Below are 15,463 nucleotides of genomic sequence, written 5' to 3' on the forward strand. Positions count from 1 at the left end.
AAGGAAAAGGTAAAACATTGCAGTATATTTTTAGGACAAAAAGAAAAGCTTTAAAGTCAGTCTACATGTGACTATCACAATTAGAATTTTAATTACAATGTTTTACATGGAAGTAGTGAAAGCAAAATTCCTGGTAGGCTGATAAAACAAACAGCACATGCAATTTGAGTGATGGCCTAAACCATTAATCAGTTAGTCACTAGGCATCTACCACAAATTCCATTAATAGAAGTTAGGAAAACCAATGTGTGCAAAGTTAAATTGAAAAGCATGGAACCAGGCCCTTTCTGTGATAAGCTAAAGAGAAACAGCGGGAGTTACCATGCTCCTAGCAAGGTTTGTTTCATAATCACCTCACTCATTCTGCAACACCATTATTTCTTTATTCTATCCATTAATTTAGTATTTGCTTCTGTTTGGAAATTGCACATTGCAAACCACTCTTAGAACTGCCAAATTCACCAGATAATTTCTTCTTAATTTAGCAATGATAAGCAAAGATCAGGGTTATAAAGAAAACAGAATAGCAGATAATATAGCTAATACATTTCAGATTTCAAGATTAATTTTTTTCAGCTGTGTGTTTTTTATCTAAACACTTTTCTGTCCATTTAGGAAATTGCCTTTTTTCTTTTTTTTTCAAGGGGAGATAAAGACTGTCTGCATAGTGGCAGCTGATTATTTTGATTTTTGCCTTGTTATAAATATCTGTTTTCCATACACAAAATTACATGTTGCTGTCATCAAAAAATAGAAGCTTTCCTTTGCCATGATCAAAACAAAGTATCCAAAACTTTATTTCGCAGAATATCTCAAGTTGGAAGGGACTCATAGGGATCACTGAGTCCAACTCCCTGCTCCTTGCAGGACTAAATAAAACTAAACCATATGACTAAAAGCATTGTCCAGACACTCCTTGAACTCTGACAGGCTTGGTGTTGTGACCACTTCCCTGGGGAGCCTATTCCAATGACCAACCACCCTCTTAGTGAAGAACCTTTACCTAACGTCCCATCTGAACTTCCTCTGATGCAGCTTCATTCCATTTCCTCATGCCCTATCACTGCTCACCAGAGAGAGGAGATCAGCACCTCCCCTTCTGCTGTCTGCCTTGAGGAAGTTGTAGACTGTGATGAGGTCATCCCTCTTTGCCTCCTCTTCTCCAAGCTGAACAAGCCAAGTGACCTCAGCCACTCCTCTTAAGTCTTGCCCTTGAGGCCTTTCACCACCTTGGTTACCCTCCTCTGGACACACTCTAATAGTCTGATGTCATTCTTACATTGAGGCACCCAAAATTGCACACAGTACTCGAGGTGGGGCCGCACCAGTGCAGTGTAGAGTGGGACAATCACCACCCTCAACTGGTTATCTATGCTGTGCTTGATGCACCCCAGGACACAGTTGGCCCTTTTTGCTGCCAGGGTACACTGTTGACTCATGTCCAACTTGCAATCAACCCAAACCCCCAGATCTCTTTCCACGGGGCTGCTCTCCAGCCTCTTGTGCCCCAATTTGTACGTATAACCAGGACTACCCCACCTCAAGTGCAGAATCCAGCACTTACTCTTGTTAAATTTCATACTGTTGGTGATTGCCCAGCTCTCTGGTCTGTCTCTCTGTAAGGCCTCTCTACCCTTGAGAGAGTCCACAGCTCCTCCTAGTTTAGTATTGTCAGCAAACTTACTAAATATATGTTCAACTCCTGCATCCAGATCATTTATAAAAACACTAAAGAGCACTGGACCTAGAATTGAGCCCTGGGGAACCCCACTGATATAATCCCATTTACTATAACTTTTTGAGCCCAACCTGTCAGCCAATTGCTCACCCAACATATTGAGGACTTGTCTAGCTGTGTGCTGGACATTTTATTCAGAAGGATACTGTGAGAGACAGTATCAAAAGCTCTGCTAAAATCCAAAACCACCACATCTACTGGCTTCCCTTGGTGAACTAGATGGGTGACCTTGTCATAAAAGGAAATTAAGTTGGTTAAGCAGGACTCTCCCCTCATGAACCTGTGCTGGCTATGCCCAGTGACTGCATCATCTCAAGTGTGTTTCAAAAATTCCCAGAAGAACCTTCTCCATAATTCTACCAGGCACTGAAGTGAGACTAAAAGGCATGTAATTAGCAGGGTCTTCCTTTGTACCCTTCTTGAAAACTGGGACAACACTTGGCAGCTTCCAGTCAACTGGGACCTCTGCACACTCCCAAGACTGTTGAAAAATAATGGAGAGAGGTCCCGCAATAAAATCAGTCATCTCTTTCAGCACCCTGGAATGAATCCCATCGGGCCTCACAGACTTACATACATCCAGCTGGAGTGGCAAGTCTCAAACAAGTTCAGAGTCAGCTGAGAGTTTATCATCCCCGCAGTCACAGTCTCCCAACACAGGGCTCCAGGGTCCATCATCAATATTAAAGACGGAGGCGAAGAAGGCATTAAACATCTCTGCTTTGTCTACATCCCTATTTGTGAGGTGACTGACCTCATCAAGTAGTGGACTGATGTTATCTCTGATCCTCCTTTTGCTTTAACGTATTTAATAAAGCTCTTTTTTGTTGTCCTTCACTTGTCCTTCAAGTGAAGTCCTTCACCTTGAACTATAATCAAGCTTTGGAAACACAAATTTTCTCCCTACAGTGGCAAACAGCATCTCTGTAGTCCTTCCGTGTCACCTGTCCTTGCTTTCAACATCCATATACTTTCCTTTTCTGCCTATGTTCTAGAAGATCCCTGCTCGGCCAAGCGAACCTTCTGCCCCACTTGCTTGACTTCTGACACTTTGGAATTGCCTGCTCCTGTGCTCTTAAGAGATTAAGAGGCTCTTAAAAAGTGACCAGCATTCACGGACCCCAAGATCCTCAAAAGCAGATTCCCAGGGGACTAACTAGCTCCTTCAGCAGCCCAAAGTCTGCTCTCCCCATTTCCAGGGTCAAAGTGTTGCTGGCAGTTATTCTCTTATTGCTAATAATTTGAAACTCAACTACTTTGTGGTCACTGTGACCAAGACAGCCACCAATCACCACTTTGCCCACGAGTTCCTCTCTGCTTACAAACAACAAATCTAGGAGGGCACCTTTCCTAGTCAGCTCCCTTCGTACGTGTACCAAGAAGTTACCTTCAATGCGCTCCATAAATTTCCTGGACCTGTTTGTGTCTGCTGTATGATATTCCCAGTTGATGTCTGGGAAGTTAAAATCACCTGTCAGGACAAAGGCAGTTGATCTAGAGATAGCCCTTAATTCCTTGAGAATAATTCATTGGTTTTGTCATCTGGCTGGGTTTTGCTTCCATTCTGTTAACTGTCATATCATATCTGAATTGTATTAACTATCAATTTAGAAAATAGAAGTGTAAAATCTCCATGTTCTTTAAATAGGAAGGGAACGAAACCATCATTTTGCTACTCTTTCTGCAGTTTTATTAGTGCTCCCTTGGTTCTTACATGCTGTTCCTTAATGTGCATTTTGTATCCACCCCTTATTACTGTCCAAAAAAACCATAAAAGGACTCTGAGATCATCATCCAAATCAATATACTTCCAAGAAATGTTTTCATTTTCCTACAGTAATATGTAATATCGTCAAGCACGTGGTTTAGATTCACTAATTCCAGTCAATTCCAGTTGTGCTAATTATTGTTTTTTCCAACCACCTTTTGTTTGTGCGCATTAAAATGTTTCTCCCTCACTGGATTGCAAATTTCTAAGTAGTGAATTTAAGATTACAGACAATAGACTTGCTCTCCCTGCTTACTTCTTTCAAGTCATTTACAAGTAGTCTGTAGACACCTACACAACTACAAACCACAAACAAAGATAGACTGCTTTAGTGCAACTGGAGATTTACAGATGATTTTATAGATGCAAAGAAAAAAAATGTTTCAGAATACACAAGAATCCTTATTTCAGATATACACATGCTCCTACCTCCCAGAACTGATGTTTAGCATAGTAGTCTCCCTGTGCAATCCATTCTTCTGGAGTTGAAGTTTTAGCAAACATGCTGTCATCTAAGTCTAGAAGGTCAGGGGTAATCATTTTATGTTAGATCGGATAAACCACAGAAACCACTTATCATGTACAAAAACTAAGCATTAACATTTCACAATGTTCCAAACTCTTTATGATTTGTGCTCATACTAGTAATAATAACTATTGAGTTAAATACATTTCATCCCTCTTAATCAGCACTGAAAATCAACATGTTGGGTTTGGTTTTGGATGACCTTTACAAATCGTGCTTGGTTTTTGGACAAAACTTTGAGTAAATCCACTGTCTTTACAGAAACCAAATTCTTTCATTTGATAAATCTCTTTTAGCTGTGATGATTTTCCATGAACAGCCTTCACTATGGTGCAGGTGTGACCAATGCATTCCTCCTGTTTGAATTAACTGAACTTTGGTCCAGGCAGATGTTCAGCAAGTAGGCCTAACCAAAGTTAATCCTATTGTGTGAGGCTATCAATGAGAACACAGTACCAAACCCAAAAAACTAGACTGGCTGGAGACTGGGCTGGTAAGTGGCTGAAACTGTATAAACACAGCAGAAAATCTGACTACAAATCAACCACTTTACTCTATAAATATCTGCAGCCATCGGGGTCCGTTGAGCTCTCCCTCCATAGCAGCTGGCTGAGCACTGGTGATCTCCCCTTGAGTAGGGACACCTCTCAAGGTTACCCTTCAAGGTTGAGAGATCCCTTACCTGACACAAGACATCGATGGGTTGGTAAGTGACATTTTTGCATGCATGTAACATTTAAGACATGTATAGTAAGCTTAAGCAATTATCTTTGCATCCCATACTAACTTTAAGTGTAGTAAATAGTAGAGTATTGACCACCAATCCATTTGTACTTATTAAATAAATATTTAATACCTAAATCTACTGGTTGGAACTCAATAAACTAACTACTAGATCAGCTCTGTCTGAGTGTTCTCTGACTCTTTTCCTGCAATAGCAGGAAAACTTATACTAATGAATTAGCAATGAAGTTATGAATTAACATATACAACTGATCTTTAGAGCCAAAAGAAATAAGACCCACTGAAATCAGTGGAAATTTGCAAAGGCATACTGTTACAGGGAAGGAATTTAACCTTCTTTATTACACAGCCTAAAAGTAAGAAAGCATGAGTAGGCTGTCCTGTTTGACAGTCTTTTAAGAAAGTTTTAGGATAACTTTACCTTTCTTTTCATCTGCTTTGACAACCTGAACAAATTCTCTTTTGATGAAATACTTAAAAGCTGGAGCCCGTTTGTCACTGTCTTCATCGAAGATCCAAAGATTGACTCTGGCTCTTGTAACGGCAGTATACAGTTGCTTTAGTTCTCCATTCAGCATCTGGAGCAGAACCAAAAACAAAAAAAAATAGCAACACACCAGAATAAAATAAATGAAGTGCCAGATGAGCTACACTGTTAGAAAGAAACATACTTTGCAGTTAGAAGAAAACAGCAAATATATACAGCATGAATAATAAATCTTTAAGCAAGTCTAAATATTAAGTATGTGGGTTTTTTCAATTACATGAGCCATTGTTTAGCTAATTTGCATGCAACCACTGCTACAAATCTAGCAGCTGCAGGTGTGACAGTCCATTCTCCTTCTAATCACTTGCACATATAATTATTCATTTTTACCATACAATCCAAAAATATCTGACTCGCTAGATTCTAAGAAGTTTCCTTCATTTTAAGGTAGTGACACTGATCTGAAACCAAACTAAAGTAGTAATAAATATTGACAAGCTGATTTGCTATTTGCTTTAACCACAGCTGTTCTGTAAATATACTTAAAAGTCTGTAACACGTAGTTTTTGTTCTCTTATCAAATTACACTCGCAAAAAACCTCTTATCTTTCAAAATCAAGATTATATTATACAAATGTGAACGACTACCAAAAAGATAAAGCAACCTCAATAGACATGGAACTACAGGATGAAAGGATTTCCTGAAGAAATTTCCCTACTTATAAGATTTAAGAATTTAGTTTATCCTTTCTATTCCCAATGTTACAAAAAACTCACCTTATACATTTCTACATTAAAAGGAGTTTTTCTCTGCATACCAGTAGCATCCTCTAAAGGCATTTCTATTAGCAGCTTGCTTCCTACTTGCACATCCAAATCAGGAGTATAAGAAGAAATTATCTTCCATTCTTTGCTAGCCTAAAATGTCAAAAGAATGAGTTTTACTTGTACACAGCAATCACTACTACCCACATATGCAAAAGATAAGGTCATATGCTGTGATCGACCAATGCACCCCCACAACTCAAGAAGGTTCAGAGGAGATGAGTGTGAAAAATTATCTCAGGGAAGAATGTAAAGAATAGCCACCAATTTTCATGAAGAAAGCTGAACTTCATCTTAACACAAGTGGGTCTGGAGGGTAATCATTGTTTGAGACTCATGTCTCTAACCAGGCAGTCATCAAGCCAAATAAACAACTTTCCCTAAAATAACTAGTAGAGAGTAATGTCCACCTGAGCTGCCCAGACCAACATGGGGGAAAGTGAATACATGGCTTAGCCCAACAGTGTGTAAAAACTGAGCAAACAAAAAAACCAAACTTGGAAGAGTGCAACTGGCTTGAGCTGGCTTCAAGCTACATATTACTTCCTGGGGACTGGGGATGCCCAGCCTCATGATGGTGGAGCATATAGGGACCACTAATGGGAAACACATTTGTATTGTGATTCCACTGTATATTGCCATTGTTATATTATGGTTGTCTTGTGATTTCAGGATACTGCTGTATCACTCTTCTAAACCAAAATCGTATGCAATGCCTAATATATCAAATAAGTAAATTTGATATTAAACATGAAAACCTCCTTGGGTGGACTACAAATTTTCAGCTAAACTTGAGGATACACCCCTACAATGGATGGCCCATCTATGGGGAAAAGGAGGAAATCAGGTTACCCTCACCATGGACAAGGCTCAAGGTTTAGTCCTAAGGCTGGGGATTCTCCTACAAACCCCAATACTGCAACAGGCAGACTCACTGTGGGGGTTTGCTGACTGTTGGGCAAGGCAGCTCCCTGCCAGCTTGGAGCAGGGTGAAACGTAAATAAATGGTAGTGGGATAATGCTCACGAGTTGCAGTCTGTCATGCTAAAATCTGCTATCTAAGACATGCTGGATAGATCTTGGCCTGCAGGTCAGGATGGGCAACTGCCAAGTCTCCTTGACACTGCAAATCTGACAAGCTCAGCAAGTTGCAGATCAGCTGATCCACAACTCACCAACTTTCTTGTCACTGTAGCATCAAGGAGACTTGGAGCAAGGAGGATCCAGACAAACAGAGGGAAGTGATTGCTGTCCTTTGGCTGGTGCCTCGACCAGGCAGTTCTCCAAACAGGGACCAGATCATTCACCTTGTCAGGAAAAGGCAGTGGATTAACAAGAGGGAAATTTGGGACATCATCTTTGGCATGTGAGTCATCACCAGTGCTTGTGTAAACCATGACGTGGTGGAGCCCATGGACAAAACAAAAGGGTTGAAGCCACGGAAATGGACCCACCAGTATTCCATACAGGCACATAGTCTCATTCTCATGGTGCCCAGGCAAGGGGGCTGGTCATTCATGCAATGAATGTGTTAAACTCTCTATGCAACACCAGTAATTACTAGTGCTGGTCTGAGACAGGGAGTGGAATGGCATCTGCCAACACACCCCCTCAGAAGAAGGCTCAGAGATGAGTAAAGTAACATTCATGGGGAATATCTAAAAAAGCCTGGTCAGAGAATATTGGACTCTGACATAGGGACATGTGAGAAATGTCTACAAATGTGCACAGACATGCTTAAATATATGTTAAGTGTGGCAGCAGATTGGTGGTGTGCACTCTCGTGCCGTGTAACAAATGCCAACTTCTGATCACGCCATTCTGCAGGATCCTGAACCCTCACAAAACTAGTAACCCAGAAAATCGTAAGCATATTTGAAATGGTTATGTTAGTTTTTTCTCCTTTTTGGTATTTAATGAAAAGCTGATTACGTAGTGCCAAGTTTCTGGCACAAAATAAGGCTGAAAGAGCTTTTTTAAAATCTATATAGTTGAGAGCTTTAAGCCACCTGATACAGGTTAACTGTCTTCCTATGGGGGAAAAATACAGAGAACCATTCTTGCAAATTACATTTTGAAGTTAAGATTGCAATAAATCTTGAATCAAAACACTCCTAAGCCTGTCATGGATTACAAACTGACAATCAGCTAATAGTATCAGTTTGGTCAACAGCTTGCTGGGTTTTGGGGGTTTGGGGTTTTTTTTCCCTTTTTGATTCTTCATTCAAATCTGCTTCTTGAAACAAGACTCATTTCAAATCTCCTTTTCAAGACCAATAAAAAGAAAACCCAACACGGTACAAACAGCGCACAGCCACATTCGCTGTGTTTACAACAGTTCACAGACTCAGCTTTTCAAAACTAGAAAACCTCAGGGTAAGCTGCTTTCTTGCCTGCTTGTTTAACTGCTCAAGTCAACTCAATTACTCATGACTTGCAGGAAAATGGAAGAATTGTATTGAAACTGTTCTCCAGACTTGACATACATTAGTCTAAGTTAAAATGCTTTACACAACTCCCTTAAACTGATTCTGCTAAATTCTGATAAATGGTTTGTTGTTTTTCTGAGTACAACTTGCATCACCAAAACCAAATCAGCTTTGAGAAATCTACCATGACAGCCAGTATTGTACTGTCCTTGAATCTCAGTAAGCCAGATACAAGTCTTTTTACCTCAAGCTCCTTCCTTCCTTCTGCTCTCACCATACAATGTCCACTAAGCTCTACGAAGAGCCACCAGTAAGCTGCCCTCAGTTTTCCTGTGGTTTTCATCTGCTGAAAACCACATCTGAGACACTGTTTTGAGGGCTGGAGGCAGAGGACATCTGCAACAGAGATGTTCACACTGAATGTTTAATTGCAGAGCAACTCAGTCGTGGGCATTCTCGAGTCTCTGCAGGCATGTTCAATAAGGATCCTGCCTACTGCCTGTCTGGGGGTGGCGGGGGGCTCAGTAATGCTCCAGCAAGAACAGCGAGGCTGCTGTGGTTGATAGCTCTTTACAAGGAGCCTCGAGGACTGCACCCCTGCCAGGTCTGGAGTTACAGGAAACCCTGGAGAGACAGGGTCTAAGCTCCCCAGAGAACCACAAAGGGGGAAAAGGGAGTACATAAGAAATACAAAACAGAACGCCTCCAGGAAAGAAAGTTTTCTTTATCCGAGGCCATTGTATGGGCAATGGTTTCTTCTATAGACTGTGAGACCTTCTCAAGCTTCCTGACAACTCCTGAGCTAGACCAGAATAAGTGTTCTGGAGCTAAGCTGTGGATAGGTACAGGGTATGCTCGTCCCCTCCCCTTCCCACCCAAACACATACACACACTATTTGACTCCAAACACAATTGTTTTACAATTTTGTGGTGATGCAAAGCAGGGGGTCTAAGGTGCTCTTTTGGGACCCAGAACTCCAGTATAAGGTAAAGACTATGAGAGGGTGATAGTGTCCCATCACCAACTGCTCTGACCTGAGCAGGGAGCAGCTAGGAGGGACACGCTGTCAGCTAGTGAAGTAGTCTTGGTCTGCAGCAGAAGTGTGTGTGTGTGTGTGCATGTACATGCACTGTTGTGTGAACCCAAGGCTCTCTCTTAAATTGCAACAGCCAACCTGACGGAAAATGCAGCACTAAGGGAAGACAGTCTCAATTCATAAACCTGTGAGCCCTGTTTTCTACTGTGATGAAACCCCCCATCTTCAGAGGAAACAGGGAATCCCTCCCCAGCTAGAAAGCTAATTAGACCACACGTAAAATCAAGACTTAAGAAAAAAATGCAGAAAATGGATAAGAATTAAATACCTCTGAATCTGTGAAAAAGTTGTAAAGGAGCACGTCATCAAATTCCAAGCCCTTTGCTTCATAAACTGTCAATACAAGTGCTAAACTAAGTTCCTCAGGTATCTTCTCCTTTGCAGTTTCATTTGCCACTAATACCACCTGTCATAAAACACATTAATAAAAAGAACATATTAGGAAGAACAAAAAAAAGGTAACAGCTGCATAGAGAAAGCATACAAACATGTCACAATAATGCAAGAGCCTTCTCAAAACCAGACGTTTAACACACACATTCCAGCACACTCCAGAAAAAAGATCACGAAGCTGCCACTAGAAGACTGACAAATGTGTGGTATGTGCAGACAGTTGTAGATCTGATATAAGAAAATTTAGAGTTCAAAAGGAATGGGACAGGCAGCACCTGATGCTAAAAAGAACAGAAAGAGTCAGACATGTATTAAGAAACAGAAACCAAGACAATAAAGGTTTCTAAATTTAAAAAGCATAATTTATCAGTGAGACACAAAGACTTAAAAAAGAAAGTTGTGGGCAGTCTGTATAAAATGGCGATTTAGCAACAGAGCTGAAAGAATTTGCAAAAAGCTTTATACCTAAGAAAAACGAACCTGATGTGCTCCAAATTCAATGGGTTGTGTTTTCCTTTTGTTGCCCCTCAGCAGAATTGCTAGATCACTAACACTGCAGGACTCCAAGACTGTAGGTTTTGGTCCATCAAAGAGACCGCAGTCCTTAGGAAGCCGATCAAAAGATTCTGGGAAATAATGCTGAAGCAAATCAACCACTCCAGATGCTAAACGGAGAATACCTGCAATAAGCAGAATAAAGATTTTAAATTTCAGTCTGTCCCATACTCACTCGCAAACACACTTTTAAAAGAAAACATGACAAAAACATGAGTCAGAGAACAGAAAAGCCGTAAGGTCCACTTAATGTTTTTGCCATTTTGAGTGGGACTCATTTTTGAGCCTGTAAAAATCAGAAAGCATGCTACAAAGACTTAGCAGCATCCTCACCAAATTAAGGTCATAAATGAAAAACAAGTAAGAGAAGCAGAAGTAGCACACCGATGCTGCGAATTCTAGTGATTTGGGGATGGGACAACAGAAATGGGTATGATTATTTGTTAAGTTTTCCATCAAAGAAACACATTCAAAACATGCAGTAAGCAAAACCAACAACTTAAAAAATGTTCATTCTTGGTTTTCTAGTTGAGATGTCAAAATACACAATTTGCATGTCAGAAAAAGCTGACCATCTGATCTCTTAAAAAAACAGGCCACTTAAAGATGCTTTGAATTGGCCAGTAGAAAACTTCAATCATTAGTGACATCTGGAGACCACAGGCTCAGATCATAAATAAATTTGTTACTGTACCTGAATGGGACCTGTAGTTCTGGTACAACTGATATATCCTTTTTGGTTTTCTAACACGTTGCTTCTTGTTCATGGAGTTCTTGCTTGCATAATGAAACAGTGACCTCAGATCACTAAAACGAAAAGCAACTCCTTTCATTATGCTCTGGGCAGTGTCACCAGTTAGAAACATGGCATTAGGGTCATTGATGCATTTCATTAACAGTGCTAGCTCAGCTTGGGTGAAATCCTGTATCTCATCACCATAAAACTCATGGATGGACCACGGCAGCTCCCTGAGCTTTGAGAGTCTTTGAGATAAATTATACAGCAAATCTTCTTCATCGAAGTAACCTCTCTGTGATCGTATCTGCTGATAAAGACAAAAGAGGTGATAGATTTCACTCCTGTCTTCTGTGAAGTTTGGTGATCTCTTTCGGCCTAGCTTTTTGTACTGCTCCTCAGTAAGTTTACCCCCAAAGCAACTCAGTGCCTCAAAAGAGCCTTTCAGAAATGATTTTATTTCTTTCCAAACCAGTGCTGGATTGTACAAGCTTTTACCTTTTACCATTTTTGGCCACATTTCATTTGCAAATACATCATAAGTCACAAAAGTCCGAGGATCGCTTTCTCTAGAGTACGCATCTGCAGCTCCTTCATCATCATCATGTTCTGCTTCAATGTTACCTTCTTCCTCCTCATCTTGCCAATTTGGTACAACCAAGTCTTCCTGAGGACTCCAACCAACAATGATTCTTTTAAGACTTCCATCCTCATTTCTTGGAAAAAATGGGTCAGGCACGGATGCATCCAGTAACAGCAACAACTGCTTGGAGGTGACAAACAGCGGAAAATTTTCATCTTTAATGTCTTGTAGCTTGTGAACATTTGGCTCCAGAGGCTTGAAATGACCAGTTACCTTGGAAGACTTGCTAAGTTCAATGAAATTCTTCTGAACTTCTTGGCACAAGACAGGATTTTTTGTGACAAAGATCTGATGCAGGTGCTCCAGCCTGTTCGATGCTTCTGCACTACACATTTGGTGCTCTTCATGGTCATCACATGAATTCATTTCTGCACCAGCTATGCCTGCAGGAACATTTTCATCCTCGCTGTCCTGGTCTTGCTCATCACTCACCTGCTCCTCACTCGAATCATCACTGTCCTGTTTTAGTTCATTCTCTTCCTTCTCTAACCTTGCTTTTTCAACCTCACTGCACTGTCTTTGCTGCCATGTTTGCCTCTCTAGCAGAGGACCATTTGCCAAGGTGGATTTTTCCCAGTATGAATAGAATTTCTTCCAAAGCCTATACAAGCAGCAAGTCGTCTTTCCTGTCCCACTTCGCCCAATTAAAATGATTGGTTCCATGGGCTTTGGATTGAGATCAATTACTGCGTACTCCAACTCCCCAACTCGGAAAGGGTATTCAACAGAAGAATGTACATCGTTTATAATGTTAAGCGCCATGTTAGTACTGAAGCTGTGAAATTTCATTATATTGTATTCTAATTCTGCTGCACTGGCTGGAGGGAAATACTCTGGTATGGTATGTTCTTTTGTTTTTTCTGCCTCTGGGTCTTCAACATAACAACGTGGAACGCGCTTCTGTGTTGTCGCACTGTGGTTTTGATGTCCTTCATTTATGCCCTTGAGCTTTTTCCTCAAGATGCAGGATAAACCACGATTGTAGGAAATACATATATTATTTAAGACACGGTTCAGCTTGCAGTGGTCGAGAACAATGGCCCAAATTCTGATTATTTCTGTGTAAACTCTACCTGATTTTTCTGAAAGACTTTTTGTCTGTTCTGTCTCCATGATCTTTTCCGCACTCTCGCTGCAACGAGGAGAAAAGTCAATTGCAAGTTCCCATAGCATTCTTGCACCTTTGCCCAACTTAGCTTCATACAGCTGGATATTAGCTTTCAAGTGTTTCAGTGGCTTCTGAAGGCCCCTAGTCCATTCCCCATTGCCAAGCTGCTTAATTGTCATTATAGTTTTAGTTTTCAGATAATGAGGCACAGCTTTGCTGCCCAACGTCTTCAGCATTTCAGGAGTGCACTCTATTTCCCAGGTCATGTTATCAAACTCCTGCACATACGCTTCAATATCCAGAATCTTCTCCTTCTCTTCCTCTGGTTCTTCCTTCTCTTCATTAGGCAGGGCCATACTAAATTCCCCTGCTCCCTTCTTTTTCTCCCAATCATCTTCTTTTCCTGCAGGATAAGATATGCTTCCACAAGGTTGCGAGGACTTACTTCTTTCCTCTTCCAAATTAGTCTGGGCTGAAGATGGCTTTTGTACCAGAAGATGATCCTTTCTCAGAGGGTCACCCAATTTCAATTGCTGAATTAAAGCCGTGATTGCCTGCACTAGGCTTTCCTGGAGCGTTAAGGGGCTATTTATTCTTTCTGTTTCCTGCTTTGCCAACTGATCTTTTTTTGTCTTTACAGAACACGAGGTTTTTAAATCATTATGCACTGTGTTGCCAGATGGTGCCTTTAATGAGGACCCAGATGAAGAACGCCCTGTGCTCTTTGGCTGTGAAATTTCAGAGGCTGGAAGGGGCTTAGATGTTTTAACTGACTGCCCTGCTGTATCCTGCCGATACTTCTTCTTCTCCAGCACAGCATTATTCCAGGCAAGTAGCAGTGGGTCATTTTTTTTAATTCTATGCCTCACATCTCTTCCCAATTTGTTTTTTATATTAAAGTTAACATCAAATTTTGCCAGTGATTCCATTATTCTCTTAGACTGCTTTGAAAATCCTTTCTGAAAAACAACATGCATCACTGTATTTCCATTCTCATCTTGTGTGTTTGGATTAAGATACGGAAAGTCAGAAGGCCTTGAAGCAAAGAGATCAAGTAGATAGTTCAGGATGTTTAAGCCAGTGCCATCTGAAAACAAGAGAACAAATGAAAAAAAAAAAATCACTTGCTTTACAAGGCTGCTTTGTAGGCCAACAATTTTTAATACTTTTTTTTCTGCAGCTATTAAATGAAAATAATTTGTTTTTCAAAAGAAAAAAAAAGTAAAATCTACATTTCATGTTTGTAAAACATGCTTATTTGAAATGGCTCAAAACTAAGCTTTCCTAATATTCAGGGAAAACAATACAATGGCAGCAAAGCTTTAGAAATCCCTGGTGCTGCAATTGTTCCTGTAGCATCAGACAATTTAATTCTTTTTTAACATCTGGGTGCAGATTTGTTTGTCTTCCAACATCAGCCCTGGCTGGTACCCAAAGTAGGCTGGTGACTGGTCATCTGGACAAGCAACAACTCTGAGTACTGCTCTGGGGTCATTTGGTTCACTTTAATATGCCACCCAGAAGTAATCTGCTGCAAATAACTTCAGTTTACTAAAATAACCTGTAGCAAATCCCAATTATTTCCCAATATCTGAGGTCCCTAGAGCAACTTCCTACAAGATAAGATTAGTCCGATACCTCCCTGGGGAGAAAAAAAGAAAGATACTCTACAGATTTCTGGATTTAATACAGATAATATATGTCATTTAAACCAGATAATATATGTGAAACAGTTCTTCCCTAACTCTAAAATAGTGACACACCAAAATCATTGTAAAGAAATTCCACCTCAAAAACTTTACGCAGTGAAAAATACTTAAGAGATGGTATTGTCATTGGACTTCTTAATCTTTTGATTTAAAATTTACAACTGGCAGTATATATGCTTTTAATCCCTCTAAAGCTATTAAATGAAATGTTTGTGCTTTAAAAATGAATAAATTCAGTACTTTTAGTTAGTTTAATCCTCCAACTCAAAAATGCATTTTTTCTTCATTTAAAATCAAACCTGACTTTAGGGCTTAATTTGATAGTTTATCTTTATTTCTTATATTTTTATGTAAACCCTACAGCCCTCTCACTCACTCCTCCTCTGAACAAAACTTTGCTTGATTTATGACTGAACAAAAACTAGGAAACAGATTTCAGATGTCACTGTAGGATTTCCTTCAAAGTCTACTACCATTGCTCTGCCTTTACCTTTGTTTCTTCCTAGATCCTTCCTGTTAACTTCATTCTCAGCTAGTACACACTTTACAGCATTTCAAAGAATCACAGAATCACAGAATCATCTAGGTTGGAAAAGACCTTGAAGATCCTCCAGTCCAACCATTAACCTCACACTGACCGTTCTCAACTCCACCAGATCCCTCAGCGCTGGGTCAACCCGACTCTTCAACCCCTCCAGGGATGGG

At 40.3% G+C, this 15,463-nt stretch overlaps 1 protein-coding gene across 5 annotated transcripts in view; it reads right to left on the reverse strand.

The window, feature by feature from the left end:
* Positions 1 to 15,463, reverse strand: part of TRANK1 (tetratricopeptide repeat and ankyrin repeat containing 1) — a 64,857-nt gene that overhangs the window by 12,429 nt on the left and 36,965 nt on the right. For all 5 annotated transcript variants that reach the window (XM_074858433.1, XM_074858413.1, XM_074858449.1 and 2 more), the window contains 6 exons: positions 11,257 to 14,136; positions 10,488 to 10,687; positions 9,883 to 10,020; positions 6,041 to 6,181; positions 5,198 to 5,354; positions 3,936 to 4,024 (listed from right to left, as the gene is read on the reverse strand). In XM_074858433.1, coding sequence (XP_074714534.1) covers positions 3,936 to 4,024; positions 5,198 to 5,354; positions 6,041 to 6,181; positions 9,883 to 10,020; positions 10,488 to 10,687; positions 11,257 to 14,136 — 3,605 coding nt within the window. The remainder of the gene's footprint in view (positions 1 to 3,935; positions 4,025 to 5,197; positions 5,355 to 6,040; positions 6,182 to 9,882; positions 10,021 to 10,487; positions 10,688 to 11,256; positions 14,137 to 15,463) is intronic.

This window comes from Strix uralensis, chromosome 1 (genome assembly GCF_047716275.1).
Source record: "Strix uralensis isolate ZFMK-TIS-50842 chromosome 1, bStrUra1, whole genome shotgun sequence".
In the NCBI taxonomy this organism is placed as follows: Eukaryota; Metazoa; Chordata; class Aves; order Strigiformes; family Strigidae; genus Strix; species Strix uralensis.